The 24,009-nt window shown below is 40.2% G+C and overlaps 3 protein-coding genes across 4 annotated transcripts; 1 reads left to right on the top strand and 2 right to left on the bottom strand.

Moving 5' to 3' along the window:
• Positions 1–1,176: 1,176 nt before the first annotated feature.
• On the bottom strand, positions 1,177–4,681 carry mrpl38 (mitochondrial ribosomal protein L38). Its single transcript, XM_053341367.1, has 9 exons — positions 4,596–4,681; positions 3,543–3,731; positions 3,321–3,452; positions 2,999–3,201; positions 2,793–2,865; positions 2,139–2,184; positions 1,882–2,040; positions 1,596–1,732; positions 1,177–1,419 (listed from the first exon to the last, which is right to left on the bottom strand). The coding sequence occupies exons 1-9, from the start codon at positions 4,678–4,680 to the stop codon at positions 1,283–1,285; spliced, it is 1,161 nt and encodes a 386-aa protein (XP_053197342.1). The 5' UTR covers position 4,681; the 3' UTR covers positions 1,177–1,282.
• Positions 4,682–5,198: 517 nt separating this feature from the next.
• trim65 (tripartite motif containing 65) lies at positions 5,199–12,515 on the top strand. The gene is made up of 8 exons (XM_053341591.1): positions 5,199–5,263; positions 6,486–6,939; positions 7,036–7,131; positions 7,679–7,909; positions 10,025–10,193; positions 10,289–10,378; positions 10,528–10,745; positions 11,506–12,515. Exons 2-8 carry the CDS (start codon positions 6,490–6,492, stop codon positions 11,812–11,814), a joined length of 1,563 nt encoding a protein of 520 aa, XP_053197566.1. The 5' UTR covers positions 5,199–5,263; positions 6,486–6,489; the 3' UTR covers positions 11,815–12,515.
• wbp2 (WW domain binding protein 2) lies at positions 12,509–19,682 on the bottom strand. 2 transcript variants are annotated; one of them, XM_053341593.1, is made up of 8 exons: positions 19,481–19,682; positions 18,409–18,517; positions 18,136–18,271; positions 17,933–18,025; positions 17,688–17,834; positions 17,479–17,601; positions 16,242–16,318; positions 12,509–14,811 (listed from the first exon to the last, which is right to left on the bottom strand). In XM_053341593.1, the coding sequence occupies exons 1-8, from the start codon at positions 19,537–19,539 to the stop codon at positions 14,764–14,766; spliced, it is 792 nt and encodes a 263-aa protein (XP_053197568.1). In that variant the 5' UTR covers positions 19,540–19,682; the 3' UTR covers positions 12,509–14,763. The 2 variants fall into 2 exon arrangements, with proteins under 2 accessions (XP_053197568.1, XP_053197567.1); XM_053341592.1 differs by having other exon boundaries at positions 17,479–17,577; positions 19,481–19,654.
• Between the last annotated feature and the right edge of the window lie 4,327 nt (positions 19,683–24,009).

Below are 24,009 nucleotides of genomic sequence, written 5' to 3' on the forward strand. Positions count from 1 at the left end.
TTCACTATTATGAAATGTTATTTCATTGCAACATTTTATCTCAATATGTTTCATAATGACACTTCATCACAAACCTTTCATGAGTCTTTTGGTTCAGGCGCTTTATGGTGAAAAGACTATATTTAGGATAAAAGCTGCAATTTGTTTTAAATAAAAGTAGGTTGCATATTTTCATTTTACACAATATGCAAATGAACTGAAACTTTACTGAAAATAATTATAATTAATAATAATGTTAATAATGTTCAACTTTCAGATGGCATTAATTGCATAATTAATCATGTCTTGAGATGAAATAAGTTAACGTTTAGCTATGATGGTTGTTCCTGTAAGAAGTTTATTCTTAGGAATCCCAACCCAGTCCTTCCAGGAAATTGCAAATGAGTTCAAAGAGACCTTGAGTGTATGACAATGTGTAGTGTTGGGAAGATTACTTTGGAAATGTAGTTGGTTACAATTACAAGTTACCCTGTTGAAAATTACTTTCTCAAAGTAATGTAACTAATTACATTTGATTACTTTTCTTAATTTGAATGAATGCTCTCGACTGTTAACCATTTTCACATTTTAAGACCTGATAGTGTTACTGTTTACCTTCACCGCTGGCAAACACTCTTTGCATTGTACTACAATGTTAGGGCCCACGTCTGCTTTCTGTATGAAGTGGTGTTTGCAGACATCCCAACTTGCAAAAACTAATTTAAGGGAGTTTCGGTCCGAGGGGGGGTTACACTTGGGGTCGGTCCGGGGGAGGGGTGCGATCGGCGCGGGTATAAGGACGCTTTGCTCTCACGCACGCTGCATTTATAGTCACACAAATACACACACGCGCAGACACTCTCTAGTATGCACTCTGCTCATTCACTCCAGATTCAGGAGATTGAGTTTTATTTGCGGCCGTCAGGGAGTCGCTATCAATATGCGGGAGATGGGATGTCTGTGTTTGTATTTCCAACACAGGAACGTATTCTTCTGTGCCTCCCACATGTTGCTGAGTCTGACTGAATGGCACATGACCAAAGACAGCATCAGGATCTAATGTGTGTGTGTGTGTAATGTAGCCAGAGCTGGTAGTGTGTCACTAGTCACTGAACACTTTCCATACTGAATGATTTAGAGATAACTCAGACTTTACAATGTTTTGCAAAAGAAAAAGAAGACCATTAATTGACGTGAATGCTAAAAATTCTTTATTATTTTTACATAAATATGCTGAACATGATTCCACATTTGCAAGACAATGTGTTACAGATATGTGCAGCTCTGTGAGTGCGTCTCATCATCAGTAGATGCCATAAGTGTGCTCCTTTCCATCTCTGTATCTGTCCAGATAGCGTAAAGGCTTTCCTTTAGGGAATTTGACCTGGGGAGGGTGGTACACCTCGGGCCGGATGAACTCAAACACCGGCTCCCTCATGTCTGCGGGGGAGAACATACGACAGACACACTTCAGTATTAAGACAAAAAACTATTTCTTCCTGACTCAGAACTTCTAGGAAATCTACAAAAGATGGCGCCAAGTTGTTTGATTTCTCTTTGTAAAAATCTTACGTGACCGAACATGAGCCGTATTTGTGATCATTAGCGTGACTCACTGAACGTGCTGTGAAAGGTGTTGGTGACGGATTCATCCCACTGGCACTGGAAGAACGACAGGCCTGCGGGTGTCAAATTGTCCTGGTGCTTCCTGTAGAAATCCACCGTCTTAAATGTGCGATCCTCCAGAGAATGGCTGAGGAGGAGAAACGACACTTAAATGCATACTCGTGGATAGTCTTCTACTTTTATAGCCTCATTAATTAGCTGAAAAATGTGAATCTCAAAATCCACAAACATATTCACCAAAAACTCTAAGCTTAGTTGTGACTGTGTGTTTCTCACCATGGTGACGGCCTCGCATCCTCCTGGAAGTTTATTGGTCCCTCCTGCTTAAAGAGGACGTAAATGTAGCGGTGGAAGCCTGTTCCTCTGGCGGGGAAGGGGGGCAGGTAGTGACACAGCTCCTCTCCAGCCTGCACTGATCCGCCTGGTATGTTCCCCCTGAACAGGATCAAGAGAGAACACATGAGCCTCATTTTCACTGTTCACAACTCATGCTGGACATTTAGAGTCATGTTAAGATGATTTGAAGTACTTACACTAGCCAGTGCATGTATTCTGACTCATTATCCAGAAGATGCTCATCTGAAAAAATATATATATATATTTTTTAAAAGTGAGCAAAAGCTGAGAAGCCATGAATCATCTGTGTTGATTCCTACAAAGACTGTGTTAAAAAGGATCAAGTGGTGATTTTCTACATGTTCAACAAATCTCATGTTTGGAGTCAAACCAGGAAAAAACTATGGCCTTATTCAAAAAGCTTCCCGGTACAAAGACGTTTTAAGTTACAAACCTGGTAAAGATAAGAGTTAATAATAAACATCTTAGAGCCTTAAGAAAGAGAGAAGTGAAAAACTGTAAAGAGTATGGAGGAGGACTTTAAGAGTTTAAGTAGAAAATTGGGTGTTAAAATGTTTTCCGAGTGCTGAATGATAGTAAGTTAATGAAATGCTACAGATTAGGTGGTGCAGAGATATCCACTCACAGCTCCCACCCAACACAGTAACAATTAAAGTGATCACAACTGTAAAAACTGAGCATTTTCTGGCAGCTGAAAAAGAAAAACACACATGCTAAACAACACTGCTACTTCTATAGACTGAACAGTATTCACAGAAACTGATGACAGCTGAGCCGTTGACTCTCCTGTTAATAGCAAATACATTAAGTATCTACTACAGCAGTCTGACCTGGGCAGGTGAGCAGAAGGGTCCACAGAGAGCCCTCCTCTGCTTCAAAGCTGATTTTGGGGGCAGATGCAGCCTAGAGAAAAAAAGAACAGTCAGAGAAGACACATGAATATGAGTAGGGGGTAAAATATAGACCGATACAGCCAGAAGATGCAGACAGATGTGCAAAAACTAGGCTGAGACAATCTACTATTCCTTTAACATACTTCAGTTGGTGTCAGCCGATTCCCATAATGCACTTGAGCGCTGCTGTCCTGACTGTAGGAGATCTGCAGTGAGACTAGAGGCAGAAAATGGGCCTTGGGGAAGAGATCTTTGTAGACCCCATAGTGCTCTGCCAACCTCTTCACATGAAACGGACCGCTGTTCTTCTCCCAGGTCTCTTGCACTCGATCCAGAGGAATCTTAACTGTGGCAAAAAAAAAGAGAGAGAGAATAAAGATGTTACCATAAGTAGCGAGAAGAATTACTCATTTATTTCATTTTTTTAGTTTGAAGCTGTGTAAGATTGTTGCGGGCGATGCTTACACGTGCGAAGACGAGAAGACCTCTCCAGCTCCACGTTCTTCTTGTTCTCCTTCATCACCTGCCTCCTCTCCCTCACCTCTTTGGTCCTACGGGGTCGACAGTAAGGCAGCCCGATGTCTATTTGCTCTGCGCCTGCAACAAGATAACGAGATAAGACATCATGACGGCGTAGAAACACAGGATACGTCTCCATTTTCTACAGCTTCCTTCTTGGTTCCTCACCATGTTCAGGATCTGCGTTCTCCACGTAGCTCCTGTAGGTTTTCCACCAAGCCGGGCTGTTCATCGCCTCCTCGGCTTGTTTTAAGTAACGAGTGTAGCTGCGATATTTCTCTAACGACTTCAGGTTCTTCACGTCGATCTCCTCGTTCGGCATCGGACCCAACGGAGCAACCCGTCGACAGAGGAATGCTGTTGTGTGGAAACATCCGACAGTTAGTTAAATGAACATACTACACAGTTCTTTGGAATAGAGTGTTTACACCTGCTGTTATACATAATATTAGAGATAGCAACATTTGAATTTATTAAGGTTATCCATACCCAGCTGCTCATACATCTTACAGTGATTTATAGCAGAAAAAGCTAATTTTACATTCAACGCTGAACATAGCCTCCAATTTGAGGTTAAGGGAAACATAAATACTGAGATTGTACCCATTATTTTGCTATGAAAACACAAAAAAGGGCGATTCCGCAGTTTTTTCAAATCTTAGTTATAATAATCTAGTACAGATTTGACAAGTTTAAGTACAGTGGCTTTTGAGCTCTTTTGACCTCTTCTAATGTGTTGTGGATGGGGAAAAAGTAGTGAAATTGCCCTTTATTGTGTTTCCCTTCATTTTCCCTTAACCGTGAATCGGAGCTAGCTTCAGCAATGTGTTTTACATATTAGAAGGATTAATATAGACATTTTAAGTCACTGTTTCTTTCCACGTACAGTATTAATAAAATATAAACATTAGGCAGCTTTCATATTTGGTTGTGCTGCTGTCCCTCAAACAAACAGTGAGAAGCAGCAGTGCTCACATTAAAATGCTATTTTCTTCTTGGCGGTGTCTGATATGACATAAATTAGTATTAATGCTGAGTTTCCCGTCTCCACAGTTCTCTGTAAATCATCGTTTTTTTCTGTGGAGTTTGGTGAGAGAAGGTGAGAGCATGTATCTGTCAGTCAGCACGCAGGCTGTACATGCACTAGCTAACCTTACTGAAGCCCGGCACCACACTACTATTAATGAACACTAAGTCATATTTACTATATCGCTACATTACCTGTTGTGACAAACGTCCTCGCATTGTTGACCCCTAAATCTGTCCCACTCCTCAGGACAGACGTGCAAACCGTGCGTAACGCCATCTTGGAGTGATGGACTATTTTTTTTCTCTATTATACGGTGGCCGTGAGGTAGAAAATGAGTCCATTCGCTTTAACTGTTTTGTCTCAACAGTATCATATATTATTGGTTTTTTTTACACTAATATTACTAGACTACATTTTAAATATGATTTTTGTACACAGTTATCGTACAGAAATTAAAATAGTTATTTTAGTAATAACTGTGTTGCTGTTAAACCACGCACAATTGTTTGTAATGTCACAGTGTAGAATAGGTAGATGTCGTTATTCAATTAATTATGTATTATCTATCATTATTTTGTATATGAGTCATTTAAATGTATAATGCCAACACATTCAATTACCGCAACAATCTCAGTGTGAGTATTAACAATATACAGTCTATAGTATTAACGTAGAACGCAGTCCTGATCCAGTCGTCTCTGTGCGTATGTCGACTCTCCTGACAATCCGTGAAGGCAGCATTTTTACGTGTATCGACTTTCCTGACGGTCCATGAAGGCAGCACCTTTGCGTTTGTCGTCATCAGGGAAGCTTCAGTGCTCTCTGTCAGATGCTGTGCATGAATGTCACTGCTGAAGTGGTAAGAATTCATATTGTGTCCTTTTTTCTATTATGTCAAGGCGGAGAGTGTAAAGTGGGCGCTTATTAACAGTTAAAACACCGGGCCGTTGTCATATTTAGACTCTTATATATCCCTAAAGAGGGCCAGCTAACGTTAGCAAACGCTAGCTTTTCATTGCACTTGGCTAATGTGATGTGTGGAGGCTAGCTGAGCCTTGTGTTGCTGATGCTTTGTTGTTGCACAGTCGGATAACTGGCACAATACAAATTAAGGTAATTTTAACCTTTGTATACTGTTCATGTTCTGACCATTCACACTACGGAGCAGGTAATTTCTCACCCTCAATAATTAATCTCTGCCCATATTTGAACCACAAATGTATTTTACATCCATAGATGTGTTATTATCAGTCATTAATAAATAGGTGATGGATCCTTTATTAATGTTTCAGAGATGAGAGAATCATGTTATCTAAAACTTTTTTTTTTAAATGACACCCTTAATTATTACTATGAATTTAATTAAAAGTTTGGAAAAGTAGGTTTCATTATAACCATGACAACCATCAATACCACTGCCTGTAAACCACATGCCCTGATTTTCTGTCAAACTACTCAATCAACTCTACTTTGAGAGTATCTGTCATAAAACAAACAGCAAAAACAAACTTATTAACTTATTTAGGAGTAGTCCTAAAATGTCAGCTTTAAAGAATGTCATTTAGTGTTTTTAAACATGTTAAATGGGCCAAATTTGACCTGAACAGTCAGTAAAGGTTAAAAGTAAAGCCCGACCGATACTGGATGCAGACTCTGATATTAATTCCAATATCAATATATCAGCTGATAATTTTATATTTAAAGAATATGTACGTAAACATAACTTTTGAATTGAATCATTATAAATAACTTTAACAAAAAATAATAATAATATATGTATATATATATATATACATATACATAACAAATAAAACATGTCCATACATTTATAACTTGAATTAAAATCAATCAAATATACATAAAATGTTGCCTGTATAACTTTTAAAAAAATATGTCATATCGGACATCATGTATGCTAATACCTATCTGTGATAGGCCAATATTAGCTGACTGATATATCGGTCAGGCTCTAATTAAAACGTTTATCTGCCCTTCTGAGAAACAGTGTCATCCTGTCATTGAAGGCTAATCACTGTCATCTTGTAATGACCAAACTGTTATTTCTTTTCTCTTTTTCTCAGAGAGATGTCTGCTCTTTCTTCAGAGATGGAGGCCCACAATTTGAACCTGTCCTGTCCCATATGCCTGGACTGCTTCGAAGTCCCCGTCACCATCCCCTGCGGACACACCTTCTGTCACAAGTGCATCAGTGCCCACTGGGACACGCTGAGCAAGTCCGACGCCGAACCTCAATGCCCCTTGTGCCAAGAGAAGTTTCCTACCAGGCCTGTTCTCAAGCGCAACGTGTCCCTGTGTGTCCTCACCGAGGCTGCAAACAGCAGCGGCCCCTCCCACAGAGAGTCACTCACGAGGGGCGGCAAAGTGGCCAAAGCCATGCTGCTGTGCGACCGGCATAAAAAGCCTCTGGTTTATTACTGCAGGCAGGACAAGATGTCTGTGTGCTGCGAGTGCGGCATCTCTGAGTGTATGAACCATGAGAAGGCTATGCTGGATGCAGAAAGGGAAAATCAAGAGGTAGAGTAACAGAATGCCACCAGCTGGTAGTGATTGTCCTTCCAGTTTACTCCCCACATCAAAGGGTGGTTGAAATTGTTTGTGTTTTCTTTACAGCTGCTGCTGGAGAGGAAGAATAAGGAGGTGGGGAAACTCATCGAAGAGACGGAGAAAAGTATCAAGGACCTGGCTGAAAATATTGATCAAGCTAAGGTGGTGAATCTATTCTTTATGTCCAAACTGTGGCTGCAGGTTTGTATTCCAACCAAACAGGAGCATGCCAGGCTCCTCTCATTTAATCAACTCATCTCAGTATTCAGATGAAATCAGGTGCTCTTGATTGGTTGGAATGAAAACCTGCAGGTACACAACCCTTTTTATGGAAGAGTTTGGACATGCCTGCTCGATGTGGAAGTAATCTAACAAACAGCTTTACTCTGCTTCAAACACACTCAGCTTTCCCAACATGTCGGACAGTAGACTGAAAAGTGTTTCAAACTGATCTAATCTCAAAATTGAAGGCAGGCAGTGCTAACTCAGCAGTTAACCATGGCAGAACCCAGCACTTCCTGCAGCTGTCTCACAGTTTAAGCCAATTTTCATCCGAACTCTGTCGAGTTATTGTTCTCATTTCACACCCACAGCACTTGTAATGGATTTACACGAAATGTTCAGGTCTTCACTGACAAAGCAGAAGCTCAGGAAAAAAATGAAGCTTGATACATAGATATATAAATAATTGTGTATTTTCTCTCCTCAGGTGACTCTTCAGCAGACATCCACCTGGGTGAATGTCAAGTTCTCCACCTTGATAAAAATATTGTCTGAGAAGCAGAACACTACGGAGGTCTTTGTCGAGGAGCAGAGACAGGCCGCCATCTCAGACGCGGAGGCCCGGCTAGCCGAGCTCCAGGATCGCGCCCAGAAACTCAAAGAGAGCCAAGGCCAGATCGCAGCGCTGCACAAGCTCTCTGATACAGAGCTCATCAAGGTTTGAATGACTTTAAGTTAACATAGTGTTAGGCCTGTCACAATAATGACATTATCGAATGATCGTACAATAACATAATTATCAACATCATCATGTCTATATATGGACTTATCATATGATATATAGACATGAACTTGATACATTTTTTTTACCTTTATATTGCCACACTCACATTAGCAATTAATAGGCTATTCTGCTCTCTAGTTAAGCTTTTAGTAACAGAAAGAAAGAAAAAAAATCAATTAAAGAAGGTAAATTAAAAAGTGCTACCATATTAAATATCGGCACACAGCTGTGTTTTTGCTATTAACGCTTCTGTTAAAAACCTTCATACATCTTGAGTTGTTATTTAAGTGGCTGCTTTAGAAAGACGTTGCAGTGGTCTGGTGTTTAGCAGAGCTGAGTGCTCTCTAAATGGCATCCCATTGGTTAAATCACACTAAGTGTTTCATGTTCTCGTCTCCTTGCTACAAGAGAGTCACTTCCATTGAAAGCACATTTGAAGGAGATCTTTTAATAGCCAGTATAAACAGCAGAGATGATTACAGCGGGGTAAACCTCTTCCACTGCTCAAACAGGCCTCTCACTGTTGTTTCTAAGACACACTTGAAAAATTGTGAACTCTTACCCTTTACGGACTTTATTTATGTATTCATTTTTGTGTGTGTGTTACACTTCTGACCACACCCAGCAGTGGGGGTAGAGGATTCTTCATGGTGAATAACTCTAATGCTAGGTGGCAGCAAAAGCAGGATTATTAGCCTGTGTTTAGTTTTAGAAGACTTGTGTGCACACATTTGAATTTCAGGGGGGTTTGTTTTTCATCACTTTGACAGCGTGTTTATGCAGGGTATATTCATATCTAAAGGATATGACATCATCAATTCCTTGCTGTGAGTCACCTGCTCCACAAAGAAGAAGAAGAAGAAGAAGCAGGGTCAGAGACAGTTTAAAATGAGCAGAATGAACCTGTTGCTTATTATGTTTGCTGGAGCTGGGATCAAGCCTCTGATTGGATATTGATCACATGATGATGATGATGATGATGATTTGGATACAGAGAGTATAGGTAAAGGCCAAGCAGGTAAATAAATATGTTAAGAGAAGTGTATCACTTAGCTATGATGTAGGCTGTAAATCCCAGTCCCACGCCATACAGCATCTAGATATGATATCAGCACTATATTAGTATATTTGCTGCTTATCATTTGTGCTGATAATGTCTAATGGTTATTATGAAAAAATGTTGTAAGACTGATTTTGTTTTTTTATTTAAATTGATGCAGTAGAACCAGAGATATTGTTTTTTATTCCACTCATTCTTCTTACTTGTCGAAACCTGGCGCCTACAATACCCACAATGCAACTCAACCGCTGACAGTTCAGTCAGATGAAATTGTGTTATGGCAGTATTATTAGTATTATTTAGTGTGGTTTATTGAATAGGGACAGATACAATATACATAGACAGGCTGAAACAACTGATGCTAGAATGGCTTTAGTCAAAGTAAGAGATTAAAAGTAAAAAAAAAAACATGAGTACAGGTTTGTTGCTGAATTAACCAGGATTTGATGAGTTTGTAGCTGCTAATGTAGCATGGAGCTAACCTCCAGTAGAGATGAGGAGCAGGCTGCAGAGGTCTAATAACCTCACTGCTTTCTAACTACACACCCTCAGATTTGTTTTATTTTGAAATTTGTAATCTTCAACTCAAACTGAGACTGACTCAAGTGACATCGCTTAAGGCGGTTTGTCGGGTTTGACACAAAATAATAGAATAGAATAGAAAAGAACGTTTGTATTGTCATTGTACAAGTACAATGAAATTGAAAAGCAGTCCTTAAAGGTGCAAGAAAAACAACAATAATACATCATTGCTTCTAAAAAGAAATAAAACAAACACATAAAACATTTACATTCTGCTGGTGTTGCATGATTCAGATGGATATTGCACAGTGAGTATTTACAAAATGATAAAGTTTTTTGTTGTTTAGTGCAGTCATCTGTACACAGACTTGGATGTGAAACATTGGTGGAATTCCCCTTTAAACTCAAAAATCATCATCATTTTCCAAATCATAAAAGTCTTCTTTGTGCTGCACGTCTCTTCACAGGAATCAATGCTGGTAGAAGTTCCTCATTTTGAGGAGATCCCTACAGACATCCCTCCCAACCTACAGGAGCGCTTAAACGGTGTCACTGAAGTCCTGTCCCGAGTCTCCAAGATGGTTTCTGAGGACCTGGAGAAAGCTGTGAGCACGGCCGTGGGTCAGGACAAAGAAGGTAACGGTCCTCTGGGAATCATGTCTGCTCTGTAACAAGCTGCTTCACTGCAGACTGTTCCTCACTCTGCTCTGTGTTCTCATGTTGCTCTGCAGCTTCTCCTCAGGACAAGAGGCCCATCCTGGCTGTGGTTCCCAGTCCAGCTGCTCCGTGTCACCCTGGAGGGAAAGAAGGACTCAGCGCTTGTAAGTCCTGCATTATTTAAAAATGAACTCATGTGTCAACCTGAATATCTGGTTCTTGTTTTTGTGATGATAAGCTAAAGCGCAGCAAAGGTCACACACTGCGTTAAGACTTGTTAACAGAGTCTTGCTTCCTTTCTTCCTCATCACAGACCGATGCTCTCTGACCTTTGACCCCCGCACGGCCAACGGGCACCTGTTCCTCTCCCAGGAGAACCGGAGGGCGGAGCACCTGACCTCCGGCCCGCGCCCCGTCCCCGCCCACGAAGCGCGTTTCGACCACACCTGGCAGGTGCTCTGCTTCCAGGGCTTCAAACACGGACAGCACTACTGGGAGCTGGAGGTGTCCAAACCCTGGGCCTACCTCGGGGTAAAGAAACCCACCGACCCTCTCACAACCCACCCCCTGCTAATAGTTTGCTGTCACTTCTTGTGGCGTTGCTCTCTTGTTCTGTATAAAAGGTCAGGACACTGAATGTGGGACAGAGATGCTCCATCAGTAAGCGGCTACAGGACGCTGTCATTAGCAGCTGTAAGTCGATCAAGCTAGAAAGCCGGTGAATCAGGTCACTAACACGTTATTTTCTGATTGTTTGACAGCTGTTATGTTCAACAGCACAAATAAACTTCCCCACACACCTCCACTCAACCCTGCAGTTCAGTCTCAAACTTCTGAATCTGACACACCATGCTGTTTTAAACACAGCAGCAGCTTTATGCTGCTGTAGTTGGTTCAGTTTTAAAAAGCAAAGACTTACTGACAGATCTTCTTTATTTCCATCTGTACAATAATTCAACATCAGTTTAATGCTGCTGTTGAACATAACAGCTGTGAAACAATCAGAAAATAACGTGTTAGTGACCTGATTCACCTTTCTAGCTTTCTAGCTCGATCAACCACAGCTGCTAATAACAGCATCATGTAGCCGCTTACTGACGGAGCAACTCTGTCCCACATTCAGTGTCCTGACCTTTTACACAGAACAGCAACTACAGACTAAGACTAAATAAAAACTCAACTAAAATTATTTCATCACTTAAAAAAAAAAAAAAAAAATCCAAAACTACAATAACCCTGCTTTGATCAGAGTCTACATTTCCACTCACATCCTCTCTCCCTGCCCCCCCAGGTGACCTACGAGACTATACCCAGGAAGGAGAAGGGGAAGAGGTGCATGGTGGGCATGAACGATCTTTCGTGGAGCCTGCAGCTGGACGAGAGGCAGCTGAGCGCATGGCACAACGGGCGGAGGGAGACGGTGGCGGGACACTCCCAGCACAGCCGCATCGGCATGCTGCTGGACTACGAGGCGGGGACGCTCACCTACTACGGAGACGGGCAGACCAGGCTCCACGCCTTCCACTGTGCCTTCACCCAGGAGCTGTTCCCCGCCTGCTGGATCGGAGAGGGGGTCAGCATCACCCTCTGCTCCACATGAGCTCCACTGTGAACAAGAAGAAGAAGAAGCACTACCAATCAAACGTCGGCACTCGCTGACTCGACATAGACGACACCCCCCCCCCCCTCCCTTTACCCCTCCTTAACTATTTAGAAGGATTTTTTTATTAAATAACTGACTTCTTAATTATTTTAAACAAAAGAACCAACTGAGACGAGATGAAACTTTATTGATCCTCACACACTTGTTACTTGATGGGCTTTTTCTCCCCCCCAAAAAAACTTGCCTCTTTGCTTCGGCTTACTTGCATTGTTAAATACCATACAGCGATGACGTTGCTATGGAAACAGGCACAAACTCCAGTCCTTAAAACTTTTAAGTTGAAGGACAGCACTATTTCATTCTAGTGTGTTTCATTTTCTCCTCCTTCAAATAATCTTTGAAATAACCTTCAGTTTTAGATAGAGGTTCTTTTTTTTCTAGTAGAAAAGGACTTTAGATCTCCTCAGCCCAGCGTGTTGAATTATTTTACTTTATTTTAATACACTACATTCATTTCTGTTCAGTTCTTCTCCCTCTGCTGTAAGACACAGCTGCACACGCTGCATGCGGGCAAACACATCATCATAAAATCATGCTGTCATGTCTCAATCAAAAGAAATGGATTAATAAGTGTCTGTCCATCCTGTTCCTGCAGTATTCTCCTGGAGCTCAAAATCTTCATATTCGCCCCCTTTTTTTTTCTTTGGCTGTGCCTGATACAGACTGAGTTTCCTCTTGAGATCACAGTTCTTATTTAACTTGCGCGCTCCCTCTGATGTGAAGATAGAATTAGATGGAGTGCACTCCAGCGCTCTCATAAACATACACACAGACGCACACTTGTCATACCATGTGGGGACATCACATAAACTAACACTGACCATAAAAAAATCAGCTTTTTCCCCAATTGAGAACAGTTGGACAAGCCATTCCCAATTAACTGCTCCTGAATGTGACATTTGTCCCCAAAAGTAGCTTATGACAGAGCACACCCTCACACATACACCAGAAGTCAACATAGAGGCCAAAAAAAACGAGTGTAGGCAACAGAAGGGGTCTTTTTTTTTTTTTTTTTTTGGCATTTGTTGTGTAATTCTTGAAGCATTTTTTAATGAGAAGCACTTAAAGAAAATCATAGCTGTGACATTGTTACGTTCGAGGTACTGGAGGCTCCGGACATCACACATCAATCAGTCTTATTGGGAGAGAAAAAAAAAAACTGCTGTGGATTTGCACAAGTCGTCTGAAAGAAAGCGCAGACTACTGACTGAGTGATGGAGAAGGGGAGAGAGAAAAAAAAAAAGAACAAAAAAAAGCACACTTCCAGGCTGTGGAGGCTTAAATGACATTTAAAACAACCCCTCCTCCTCTTCCTCCTCCTGCTGACTCTGGAATATGTTCTTGTTGTTGATGCCATTTGCTACACTGTACTGTGTTGGAAGGGGACTTTGAACAATCCTCATGTGATATAGAGCAATACTCTGTAGACAAATAAAGACCAGACAGTTCTGTTCTACACCAGATCCATTTAATAAAATCCAATCCAATGCGTACATGCATCAGTTGAGATCATGCTGTTTTTTTCTTGAGCCATTGTACATAAATTATTCAATAAATTAGTTTGAAATAAATACAGAGCTTTATTATCATCATCATTATCATCATCATCATCATCATCATCATCATCATTATTATACATAGAGCCATGACAGAGCAAACAGGAGCCCGATGCATAGCGTTAAGAAAAGTGCAAAGAATGAGCCACGGATGTGCCACAGATACAGAATATAGATTAGTGACCGTAGAGGAAGGAAGAGAAGAGGCTCAGATCAGATTCTGAGAGCGACCTCACACTGAAGCGTTAAAGATCACGACCACAGAAAGAAGTAATGGTGAGAAAATCTTGCTCTCGTTTGTTCGTTTCTACGTTTTTTTTTTAGAAAATGTACGTCAGAAGAATGAGGGGCTGAAGCAGGCGAGCGGTGAGTCGAGAGTCTGACAATGATGTGTGGGGGTTTTTTGTTGTTTTTTGTTGTTTTTTTAAATTCTCGAACGTTCGGAGGCATGACGAAACAGGAAGTGACATCGTTGGGTGACTGCTCTGCTTAGAAAAAAAAAAAGGAAAAAGAAAACATAATCCCTCCCGGCTGGCTGTACGTGCCTCCAGGCCACGACCCCTCCCCTCCTCTCACTCTCCACTCTAATCCAGGATCAGGGATCCACTGCCAGGGGTTCTAATCTTTATGACCCCCCTCTCATCCAACAAATATGTCAAAGCAGACCAGACCACCCGCTAGGCAACCCCTCCCCCTGCCCCCCTTTTACAAAAAGCTTCTTTTTTTTTTTTCCTTCTCTAGGTTTTAGTGTTCTTGAGAAAATATCTCATTTTTTCTTCAAAAGTCTAGAATATTAAAAGCCTGTACACACTTAATGATAGAAAAATAAAAGACTGCATTTAGCCTCTGGATCGCTCGGTTCAGTCCAGGGTTGATCCTTGTAGAAAATTATAAGTTAGTGTCGCAGCAGGAGCTTAAATCTACAGTTTTTTAGGGTGGCAGTATCGCGATTAATGCTTAAACTAGCTAGTCAGGCTACGGCGTTTTAAACGACTGTGCCGAAAAGGAAAAAAAAAAGCCTTCGAAACCTGACGACTTTGGCCTTCGTCTCTCTTAAAAAGATCACTACTCATACTTCTGACTTCCATCGAGTAAAAGGTGCTTGGAAGGAGAATGAAGCTGGTTACGTTATATGAAGTATTAAAAGGGAATGAGCTGGGGAAAGCGATAGAATGAGAAAAAGGAATGAGTCAGAAGAGGTCAAGAATAAAAAGAAAAGAAAAGAAAAAAAGGAAGGAAGGAAGGAAGGAAGCAATGTTCAGAAAGAAAGCGTGGTCCTTCTGGATGTCCGGGGGTTAGTAGGAGGAGAGGTGGTCCCGGAATGACTGGTCTACTGGTTCTTCTTGTCTTCTGGAGGGGAGTAAGGAGGGGGCTTGTCCTGGGGGAGGAGAGAGAGAGAGAGAGACAGAGAGAGAGAGAGAGAGGGAGAGAGAGATCCGGTACAGTGATCCATTCAGAGCACAATGACAGCCTTTCTAATATAAAGTCATCACGTCCACTAAGACAGAGGCTGCTTTTTAACCCTTAACACAATTTTCCTAATGTCAATCTAAATATACAGAAATGAAATGAAATTTTGTGCAGCTGAAGCACATTTTTATATATGCAAAAAAATTAAAAAACATCCAAACATGTTATAGTCTTCATATAGTCTATAAAATGTTCTCCTGGATCATCAAATAGTGATTTAGAGTAGAGTAAATAAATAGAATACACTGTTCACTCTCTAACAGCTTCATTAAGCATCCATCAAACATGTATTAATGACTGATGGAGAATGGATGGAGTATGAGTGAGAATATGAACAGTACTGTTTAATCATGAACATAGCTGAGCATCTATTTATAAGTACACAGGTCTGATATTACGGATAACTGGATCTGAAGTGCTGTTTTTATAGTTTTTTAAAGATCATTATCTGGGATCTTTGTTGCATCTCTTTCTCTCTTCTTGTTTCCCATCTGTCTCTACACTACCATCTGTCTATTAAAGGCAAAAAAAAAAACTTTCCTAATCTGGTGCTCCAAAAGAAGATCTAGTGATTTCTGCCTCTAAAGCACTCCCACACTGCCTTTAAAATGTTATTACGTCAGTATAACTCAAGTGTGTTGAGCCAAAATGGCTCTTTTGTCTGATACAGAGGACTCTAGGGCTGCAGCTACCGGTAATGCTTATTTTTCTCAATAATGATAATCATAATAAATGACTTTTCTGTGTTTTTAAAAATGAATAACTGTTCCTCAAAGCCCAAAATGCAATCTTAGATGTTTTGTTTTGTCTCCACCTGAAGTCTACATCCTAAAGATATTCAGTTTACTGTCACAGAGGACTGGAGAGACTTGAAAGGATTCACATTTAAGAAGCTGGAACAAGAAAATGTTTGAAAAAAAAAAAAAAAGACTATAAATGATAAATTATAAAAATAGTTGCTGATTCATTTTCTGATGATCAACTAATCATTCACTCTAGAGGATTCCACCATGTAAATGTTGCCATGTGTGAATCCCAACTAAAACAGGAGAAAGTCTATGTTGAAGAGGATGAAATATGTATTGTATGTGTTCTTACAGTCAGTGTAATGTTTTTAAATGACGTGGATTACTAGCACTAAACATTATACTCCATGTTAAAAGGCAAGTTTTTTTCCTAATGATCAAAAGCAAAAGAAACATTCTTAATAATGACTACATAGACACACACACTGCATATTCCCTCAGATATAAGAAGCACTTTAACAACTGATGGGAAGTCAAACTGCTAGTAAACTGTGTCCACTGATCTACAGCAGAGACATGGAGGACAGCTCACCTGCGGCAGGTACACATGTGTAGGAGGCAGCGTGGCACAGCTGGCACTCGCTGCTGCCTCGGCTGCTTTGGCCTCCGCTGGGACAGACACACACAGAGAGAAAAAAGAAAGAGAGGGACATGAATTAAACATGCTCTTATAATGAATCCCTGAGATGGAGATAGAAATATATAAATATATATATGAGATGACCGGAGCTAATCGAGCCTGAGGGATGATGATAAGCAGCACAACGAGAAGAGAGAGTGAGAGAAAAGCAGTGATGAGATGAGAGAGAGAGAGAGAGAGAGAGAGAGAGAGAGAGAGAGAGAGAGAGAGAGAGAGAGAGAGAGAGAGAGAGAGAGAGAGAGAGAGAGAGAGAGAGAGAGAGAGAGAGAGAGAGAGAGAGAGAGAGAGAGAGAGAGAGAGAGAGAGAGACTTTTTTTGAAACCTGCTGATATGAATGATTTATTAGCAGGGCTGAGTGATGTGGTTGGTCACAGTACAATCTGACATAACTCAACGTCCAATTACTATATTTTTCTAGTGCTTTCAACCACATCTCATGGTCTTCATCAGCAGATGGAGATTGCTCACAGTAACTGAAATGACTGAGTTGTGATGTCTATGACCACAGCAGTCCAGTTGTCATGGAGATTGCTCAGTTTGGTCCGCTGATAAAGATCATGGGTTGTGGATGAAATCTCCACAAACGATATTTAGAATATTTTATGATTATATTAGTTAGTTTGGTTTTCTTCTTCTTCTTCTTTTTTTATATACATACAATTTGCATGGAATCATTATTTGGTACACTATGACGATGATGATGATGATATAATCATGAAACAGCTGAAAGCCAATAAATGAGGATATTTAATTACTGCTCAGCCCAGAAGCACTATAGAGTGATTATAATGAGATTCTCCAACAATCAACTAAATTAAATTAGTTTAAATTAGTTTAAATTAAGGAAAATTTAAAGACACTATAATAGGAACAACTGAGGTTGTTTTTAAATGTGCTTTACAGACTAATTCTTGACTTGACTTATAATAAATCATATAAAAAAGAGATTTTATATAAAAATACTGATAATAATAAAAGTCTAATCCAGATCCAAACACAAGGGTCTGCAAGCAACTCAAGCTTCACTTCTTTCTTTCAACACTGTCGTTTTTATTTATGCTGATCACTGCAGTAACGTCCGGACTGAGCTGGAACTATCAGTCAGAGCCTCTCTGCTGGAGAGACTCACCTGCTGCTGTGGAGGGGAGGTCTGGGTCATGGGGGGGCTGCTGGCCCAGAGGAGCAGAGTACGGAGGTGGAGGTATGTAGGCCGCAGAGGCATCAAACGCTGGAGGGTTGGGGTAGAATCCACCTGGATTAGACATTACACTGATGTCAACACTTTTATACACTTAAAACTGTTTGCCTCGATCCAGCTGCTTATATTACAGCTTGTACCTTGAGGAGGAGGGATGGGGTAGGAGTAGCCAGGTGGAGGTCCGGCAGGGTAGATCCCATTAGCGGGGGGAGGAGGGTAAGCGTAGGCTCCGTTGGCCATGTAGGGGCATCCACCGAACCCAGGAGTGACTGGCTGGCCTCTGGATGCTGCGAGACACAAAGCAGGAGGAGAAGGAAACATAAGAAGAAAAAAAAGGAGGAAAATTTTAATTTAGGATGCTGTTAGCGTCGCTTTGTCACCATACCCTGAGCCGCAACCTGCAGCATGTACTGGCCAAACTCTATGGCTCCTCCTGCAGCAAAGATGAGCTTGAAACTAGCGGCGCCTTCCCAGCCACCTAGCACAAAGACAACACAAGGGGTTAACATTTAGCTCAAACACAATAACTACACAACTCTGCTCCAGGAACACGAACACACACGAACACACGAACACACACACACTTACCTCCAGGCTCTGCATTGATTGTGCCTTTGATGTAATTAGCTCCCAGCACAGGCTGTTTGACCTCACAGCTCTTCATCAGGTAGAAGGGCATCATGAAGGACTGCAGCGCATCCCGACCTTTAGCCAGGAAGATCACCTGAGAGGAGAAGAACACCTATTAAGCACTCATCATGACTCAACTTTGCCTTGGTATCGGTTAACACAAGATCCCAAACTTAATCGTAATCCTGCTCAACGTTAAAGAATCAAACATTTTAGGTTCTTGTCTCTCACCCTGTATGGAGTTAGGTAGATGCTGCCCTTCTTGCTCTTTCTGAAGGCTTCAGGCAGAGTGTCAGCGTCACAGAAAACCAGCTCCACGTTATCATAGTTCATCAACACGCTGGTGACAGAAACAAAGCACAAGAATAAGGTGTACCGTGTTAAAAAAAAAAAAATAGACATTATCTCTATGGGGGTTTTGTCTGTATGACTCACACCTTTCATAAGATTTACTTCAAAGCTTTAAAAATGACATCATGGGTGTTGTGCAACTGTCCAGTTACCAAACGTGGCCCATCACTTGCTTTCAGTAAATACAGTAAAAGGATTAGTTGGCTTTGGGTTAGCTGTAATGGGGTTAGCATCACACTGCAGTATGTTCCAGAAGAATCTGCATGTGTGGTTAATTCATATTAAACTGCAGTGACTTGATCTGTCTGGATGTAACAAGACTAAACAAACAGAGCAGGCCAGAGAGCAGAGAGTGAGGATAGTAAGCAATGCAGCAGTACCATGTTACTGTTAAATACAATATTATTCAATTACGTTTCACTTTGAATGAAAATAACTTTTTTTTAAACTAATAAACGTTTGTGTAATCACACATAAAGCCCGCTATGGTTGACTGCAGTGGTGATATAACAGGCCGTGTTCGAGTCACAGACCCGGTTCCGTTAACTGCAACACCAGAGTCCCATTAAGAAACACGGCGTTAAAACAATTCATTTATCCTTGCTTGTCAGCTAGCTTTTAACTGTATATTTAGTGTTGGTTATCACATATTAGTAGCCACTCTTCAATTCGGCTTAGGTGTGGTATAATATAAAGTACGTCATTTAAAATAAAAATGTTAAGTACAGTTTTCACTAACGCTGGCTTCACCGTGGAAGTTAGTTCACAGTGAGGCGGTGCTTTGAGTTGGGCTCCTAGCATTTTAAATAGTTTTCGCTAATTAGCATAGCCACAGTTTTAAATTGTGTCTATTCATACAGGAGTTTGGTGAGGCGTTTTTTCCACACAGGAGAGAGAAGAGAAAGCATTTCAGTGTGGCTCACGGTAACGTCAGCCGGCCCTTTAGCGTTACCTCTCGCTGTTGTTGATGATGACTCCGCCGGACTCCGAATGGTTCTGGTTGAGAGTCATGTCGACGAAGCCTCTGCACTCTCCGGGCAGCGAAGCAGATGAAAGGTGACGTTTCTGTATCTGGAAACCGATCAGTGCAGGCCTGTCTCCAGCCTCAGTAGCCGCGGTGGCCTCGGTGCTGATAACGGTTGTTGTGGTGGTGCACCTGCTCTTCCGCCATACGTGCCAAACGCCCACAGCGTGACGTCACGCCGCCATAAACGGTCACGTCAACAAATATGAGAATGAAAAATGCTCCTTTTCACTCCTCATATGTTTTTGTTTTTTAAAATAAGGAACAATTGATATATTTTGTATTTTAAAAAACAAATATTTTTTAATAGTAGTTTTTTAAGTCCCCCTCCACTCAAAAATCTGTTTTTATTTTTGTTCCTAAAGTTGGATATTTGCTTCATTGTGCAGGATAATGCATATGTGTGTGCATATGAGTTTGACACTTGAAGGCTTTTTTCACTTTCAGCTGCTGAAACTAGAACATTTCTCTGAGCTCATTGAAAATCCAATTTTTGAGGGGCGGGCCTGCTAGCAGGATTTGTGACATCACAACTATTGGAGCCAATCCTGGTCCAATATTAAACTTACACAAGTGTGATGTGCACATACACTAAGAAGGAGGGAGAAGGTGGAGTTGTACATTTTAAGGATTTTAATTTAAGCTAATTGAACTTTTTTATATAAAAAAACATAGAGACTATTATTCAAAGTAGAGCATTTTATGTACATCTTAAAACATCTATAAGGGATCTTTAAGTCCATTATTCAACTAATATGGGTAACTCTATAATTGTGTTGAATTTATTTAACACCCTGTTTCACCAAAGCATTTCTTAGTTGTCTATAATGCTGTCCACTCAGGTATTATTTTGCTATTGCTATTTGTATGGTCTTATGGGAAATGACTCACTCTTTACAGGTAAATGCAACTGAAACAACTGTCAGATTAAGAATTTTTAAAAATCCAATCAACTTTTTTCATACACCCTCTGTATTATCATACTGGATCTCATTTGTTGGTTTGTTGTTCACATTAACTGCAGAAACTGAAGTAAGACATAATGTAGGCTGTAACTGTGGGAACCTCAGAGAGTTGACAATTCATTGCTGAATATATCTACCCTGACTTTTTATTACTTTGTAAAAAATATATATATATTGTTTAGGATTCACTGAATATGACAGGAATCTCTGCTAACAGTTCTATTTAATTTGTTCACTATTTTGGCCTAATTTAATATTCACAAATCCAAAATTCTAAACAAAAAGCCAAACTTCTCAAAGCTGACTGTCCAATTCAAATAACCACTGTAAGATTTACAAGATATTTATTTGTCTATTTCTTTTTTTTATTTGTTATTCTGCTTTTTATTACAACATTTAGTTGCAATGGCATGTTAGTTATTGTACACTGAAGTTGAATACACAAGGTGCTTTAAACTTCACTAAAGTTGTGTATTAGTTTTTTTCAAATTAAACAAAAAAAATAAAACAATGAAAAATGGTCATCCCTAATAAACAAAGAAGTACATACAAAATTGTGCATAATATAGAAAAAGAGGAATATTTTGGATTCTTGGAAATTCCACATATACAAGCAGAAATGGACTGATTCAAAACTAGATACGACTGCAGTTTTACATTTTGAAATGTTTTTATTTATTTATTTATCACTATGTGCCTTGTAAGGTGACCTTGAGTGCTTTGAAAGACCTTTAAATAAAATGTATTATTATTATTATTATTATTATTATTGCTATTATTTAGCTCTGTCTTGAGCTTATAAATATGTCCACTTGAATTGACAACTACATTATGATTATGTTGATATTGCTTATAAAGTTATTTTTTTTAATTAAAGCAAATAAGAGACCGACACCTTTATTAAACCATATTGTTATTAAATATGGCAAATGTGCTCTCTGTGTTCATATTTACATGATGACTGTATGTATTCTTGAATGTGTTTTTTATGTATTTCTTGTTCTTCATGTATGTTGATGTAAAGCACTTTGCAAACTGTGTTAAAAATGGTGCTATATAAATAAAGTTTTACTCACTATATGTGTTCTAAATTCTGTTAATGAAACATGGAAAAAGAGAGGTAAACTTTGCTATATTACTTAACATGACAAGTAAAAAAAAAAAAAGTTTTAAATCTGGCTGTAACAGTAGTTTTTTTCTATGTATGATATCAGTGATTACAGTATCAGGCCTGTGGGGCTTACTGTAAGGGCCAGCCTTTCTCAGAATAAGTTAAGGAAAGACGAGCGGTCAGGTTGCAGAAATACCCGCACGCTTGTGAAAGACGCGACAGCATGCAGCAAATTTATGGTGTGGGTTTGAAAACAATAGAGGAGGTCTTTGTCTGTCTGTGACTGTGTCTCTCTGAAACCACGCACACACACACACAGTCCCACAGTCCCACACACAAAGTGAGGCAGAATGGAATTAGCAGTATTTGTGCAAAGGATATAACGAAGTACAGTACAGATGAAGTTGCATAGTTGCCTAAAGTGGCTGGGTCACATGTGGTAACTAATCAATGTAGTAATACACAGGATGTCGTGTAAGCCCTACCATACACTCAAGTCTACACTACACTACAGTATGACATCCTGAAGGACCTCAGTCTTGTAGCACAATTCTCTTAACACTTAAAACGTTCATAAGTTGGATTGTTACAGATACATATTCTCATGGTTTCAGACTGACATACATGTATTTAATATGTGTGGCCTTATACAGACATGTTTATGTCACTCATGCTAGGTTCATACTATATATATAAACATAGCACAAAAAGTAAGGAGATTTGTGTTTAGTAGATTATTGGTATAAATCTTGGAAAGCCTGTTAATGTCCCTTTTGAATGGTGCCACATTTGTAAGTATCTGGGTTGCGCCCATGTAAAATTTGTCAAATCTTCTCTTCCTTCTTTGGTGGAGGCAGTGTGATGGTGTGGGGCTGCATCTCCATCACTGGATAAATGAGGCTTGTCATCATTGGAGACCATCTCAATGCAGAAAGATATCGAGATGAGATTCTGCAACCAGTGGCAATCCCATATGTCCACAGTCTGGGACCGAACTCTGTCCTCCAAGATGACAACTCGCGCAGAATTTGGGAGTGGGGAGGATGGAATGGCCTGCCAGTCCTGACCTCAACCCCATTGAACACTTGTGGGAGTGACCAGCACAACCACGTTTGACTGACCTGCGACAAATGCTGGTTGAAGAATGGGATGCCATCCCACAGCAGTGTGTGACCAGCATGAGGAGGAGGTGCCAGGCTGTCGTGGCTGTGTATGGTTCTTCCACACACTACTGAGGCTCCTGTTTGTTAAATGAATAAATTGTTAAATTGCCAATATGTCTTGTTTCTTCAGACTTCGGTCATCCAATCCACCAAACAACACCAAACAAAACTCAATAGAAGAATAAGCTGTTCGGCATTGGCAGAGATGATTTGACACATTTTTCATGAGCGCAACCCACATACTCAGCTCTTCTGCTTATCCCACAAATGGATGTTCCTTACAAATGTAGCACCATTTAAAGATTAATAAACAGGCTTTCCAACAGTATGAGATTTATTCCCAAGAAACATTGTGACAATAAAGAAATAATCTACCAAACACAAATTTCCTTACTTTTTGTGCTATGTTTATATACTGTTTTAGGTGTGCAGACACATGGGATTCATTTTTGTTAAAGCCATTACATTAATGTAAGAATGAAAAACTGTTCAGGTGTAAACTAAGTGAAAGAATGGTGTGTGAACAAGTTTGGACTACCAAATGAACAAAACACACAACTGCTGCTGGGCCCCAGAAAAAGTCCCAGGTTGCATGTCAACTGGTTTCAGTAACTTCATTACCAGCAGTTTTGCGGGGGATTTTGAGCCGCCAAAGCTCAATATCAACTAAGGCAAGTCCTGCATTCTGAGCTAAGTTTGAGATCATGTCCTGTGGAGTCAAAATACCATTTAAGCTCTTTGATTATTTAAGTTTATATTGTACTCACATGTATCATACCAGCCAAAAGTTTGGACACACTGTCTCATATAAGTGACTGGGTAACTCAAAGTAACTATCACACACAAAACCTGGGACTAAGTCATGATAAGTAATTAGTAGTTGAAGGCTGCTGGGAATTCAGACAATGACAATATGTTGGGTGGGGGAGGAGGTAGAGATAGATGTAGAGATAGATGTATCTGTAAATACCTATTAGAGTACAGGCACACATTAAGTCTCAGTGTAGTGACTACAATAGTAATATAGAGTAAATACAGCTTTGAATAGGACGCATCCTAATGGGACACAGGCATAGCAAACACTACACATAACACAGATGGACTGCTCTTGTTTCATGTAGTTTCATTTCTCATTCAGCCAAGTTAATAATGTGACATGTGAGACTTCACCATGATTTACTGTAGGATCCATAGTCATATACTCACATTAAAATAATA

This window comes from Scomber japonicus, chromosome 20 (assembly GCF_027409825.1).
Source record: "Scomber japonicus isolate fScoJap1 chromosome 20, fScoJap1.pri, whole genome shotgun sequence".
Lineage (NCBI taxonomy): Eukaryota > Metazoa > Chordata > Actinopteri > Scombriformes > Scombridae > Scomber > Scomber japonicus.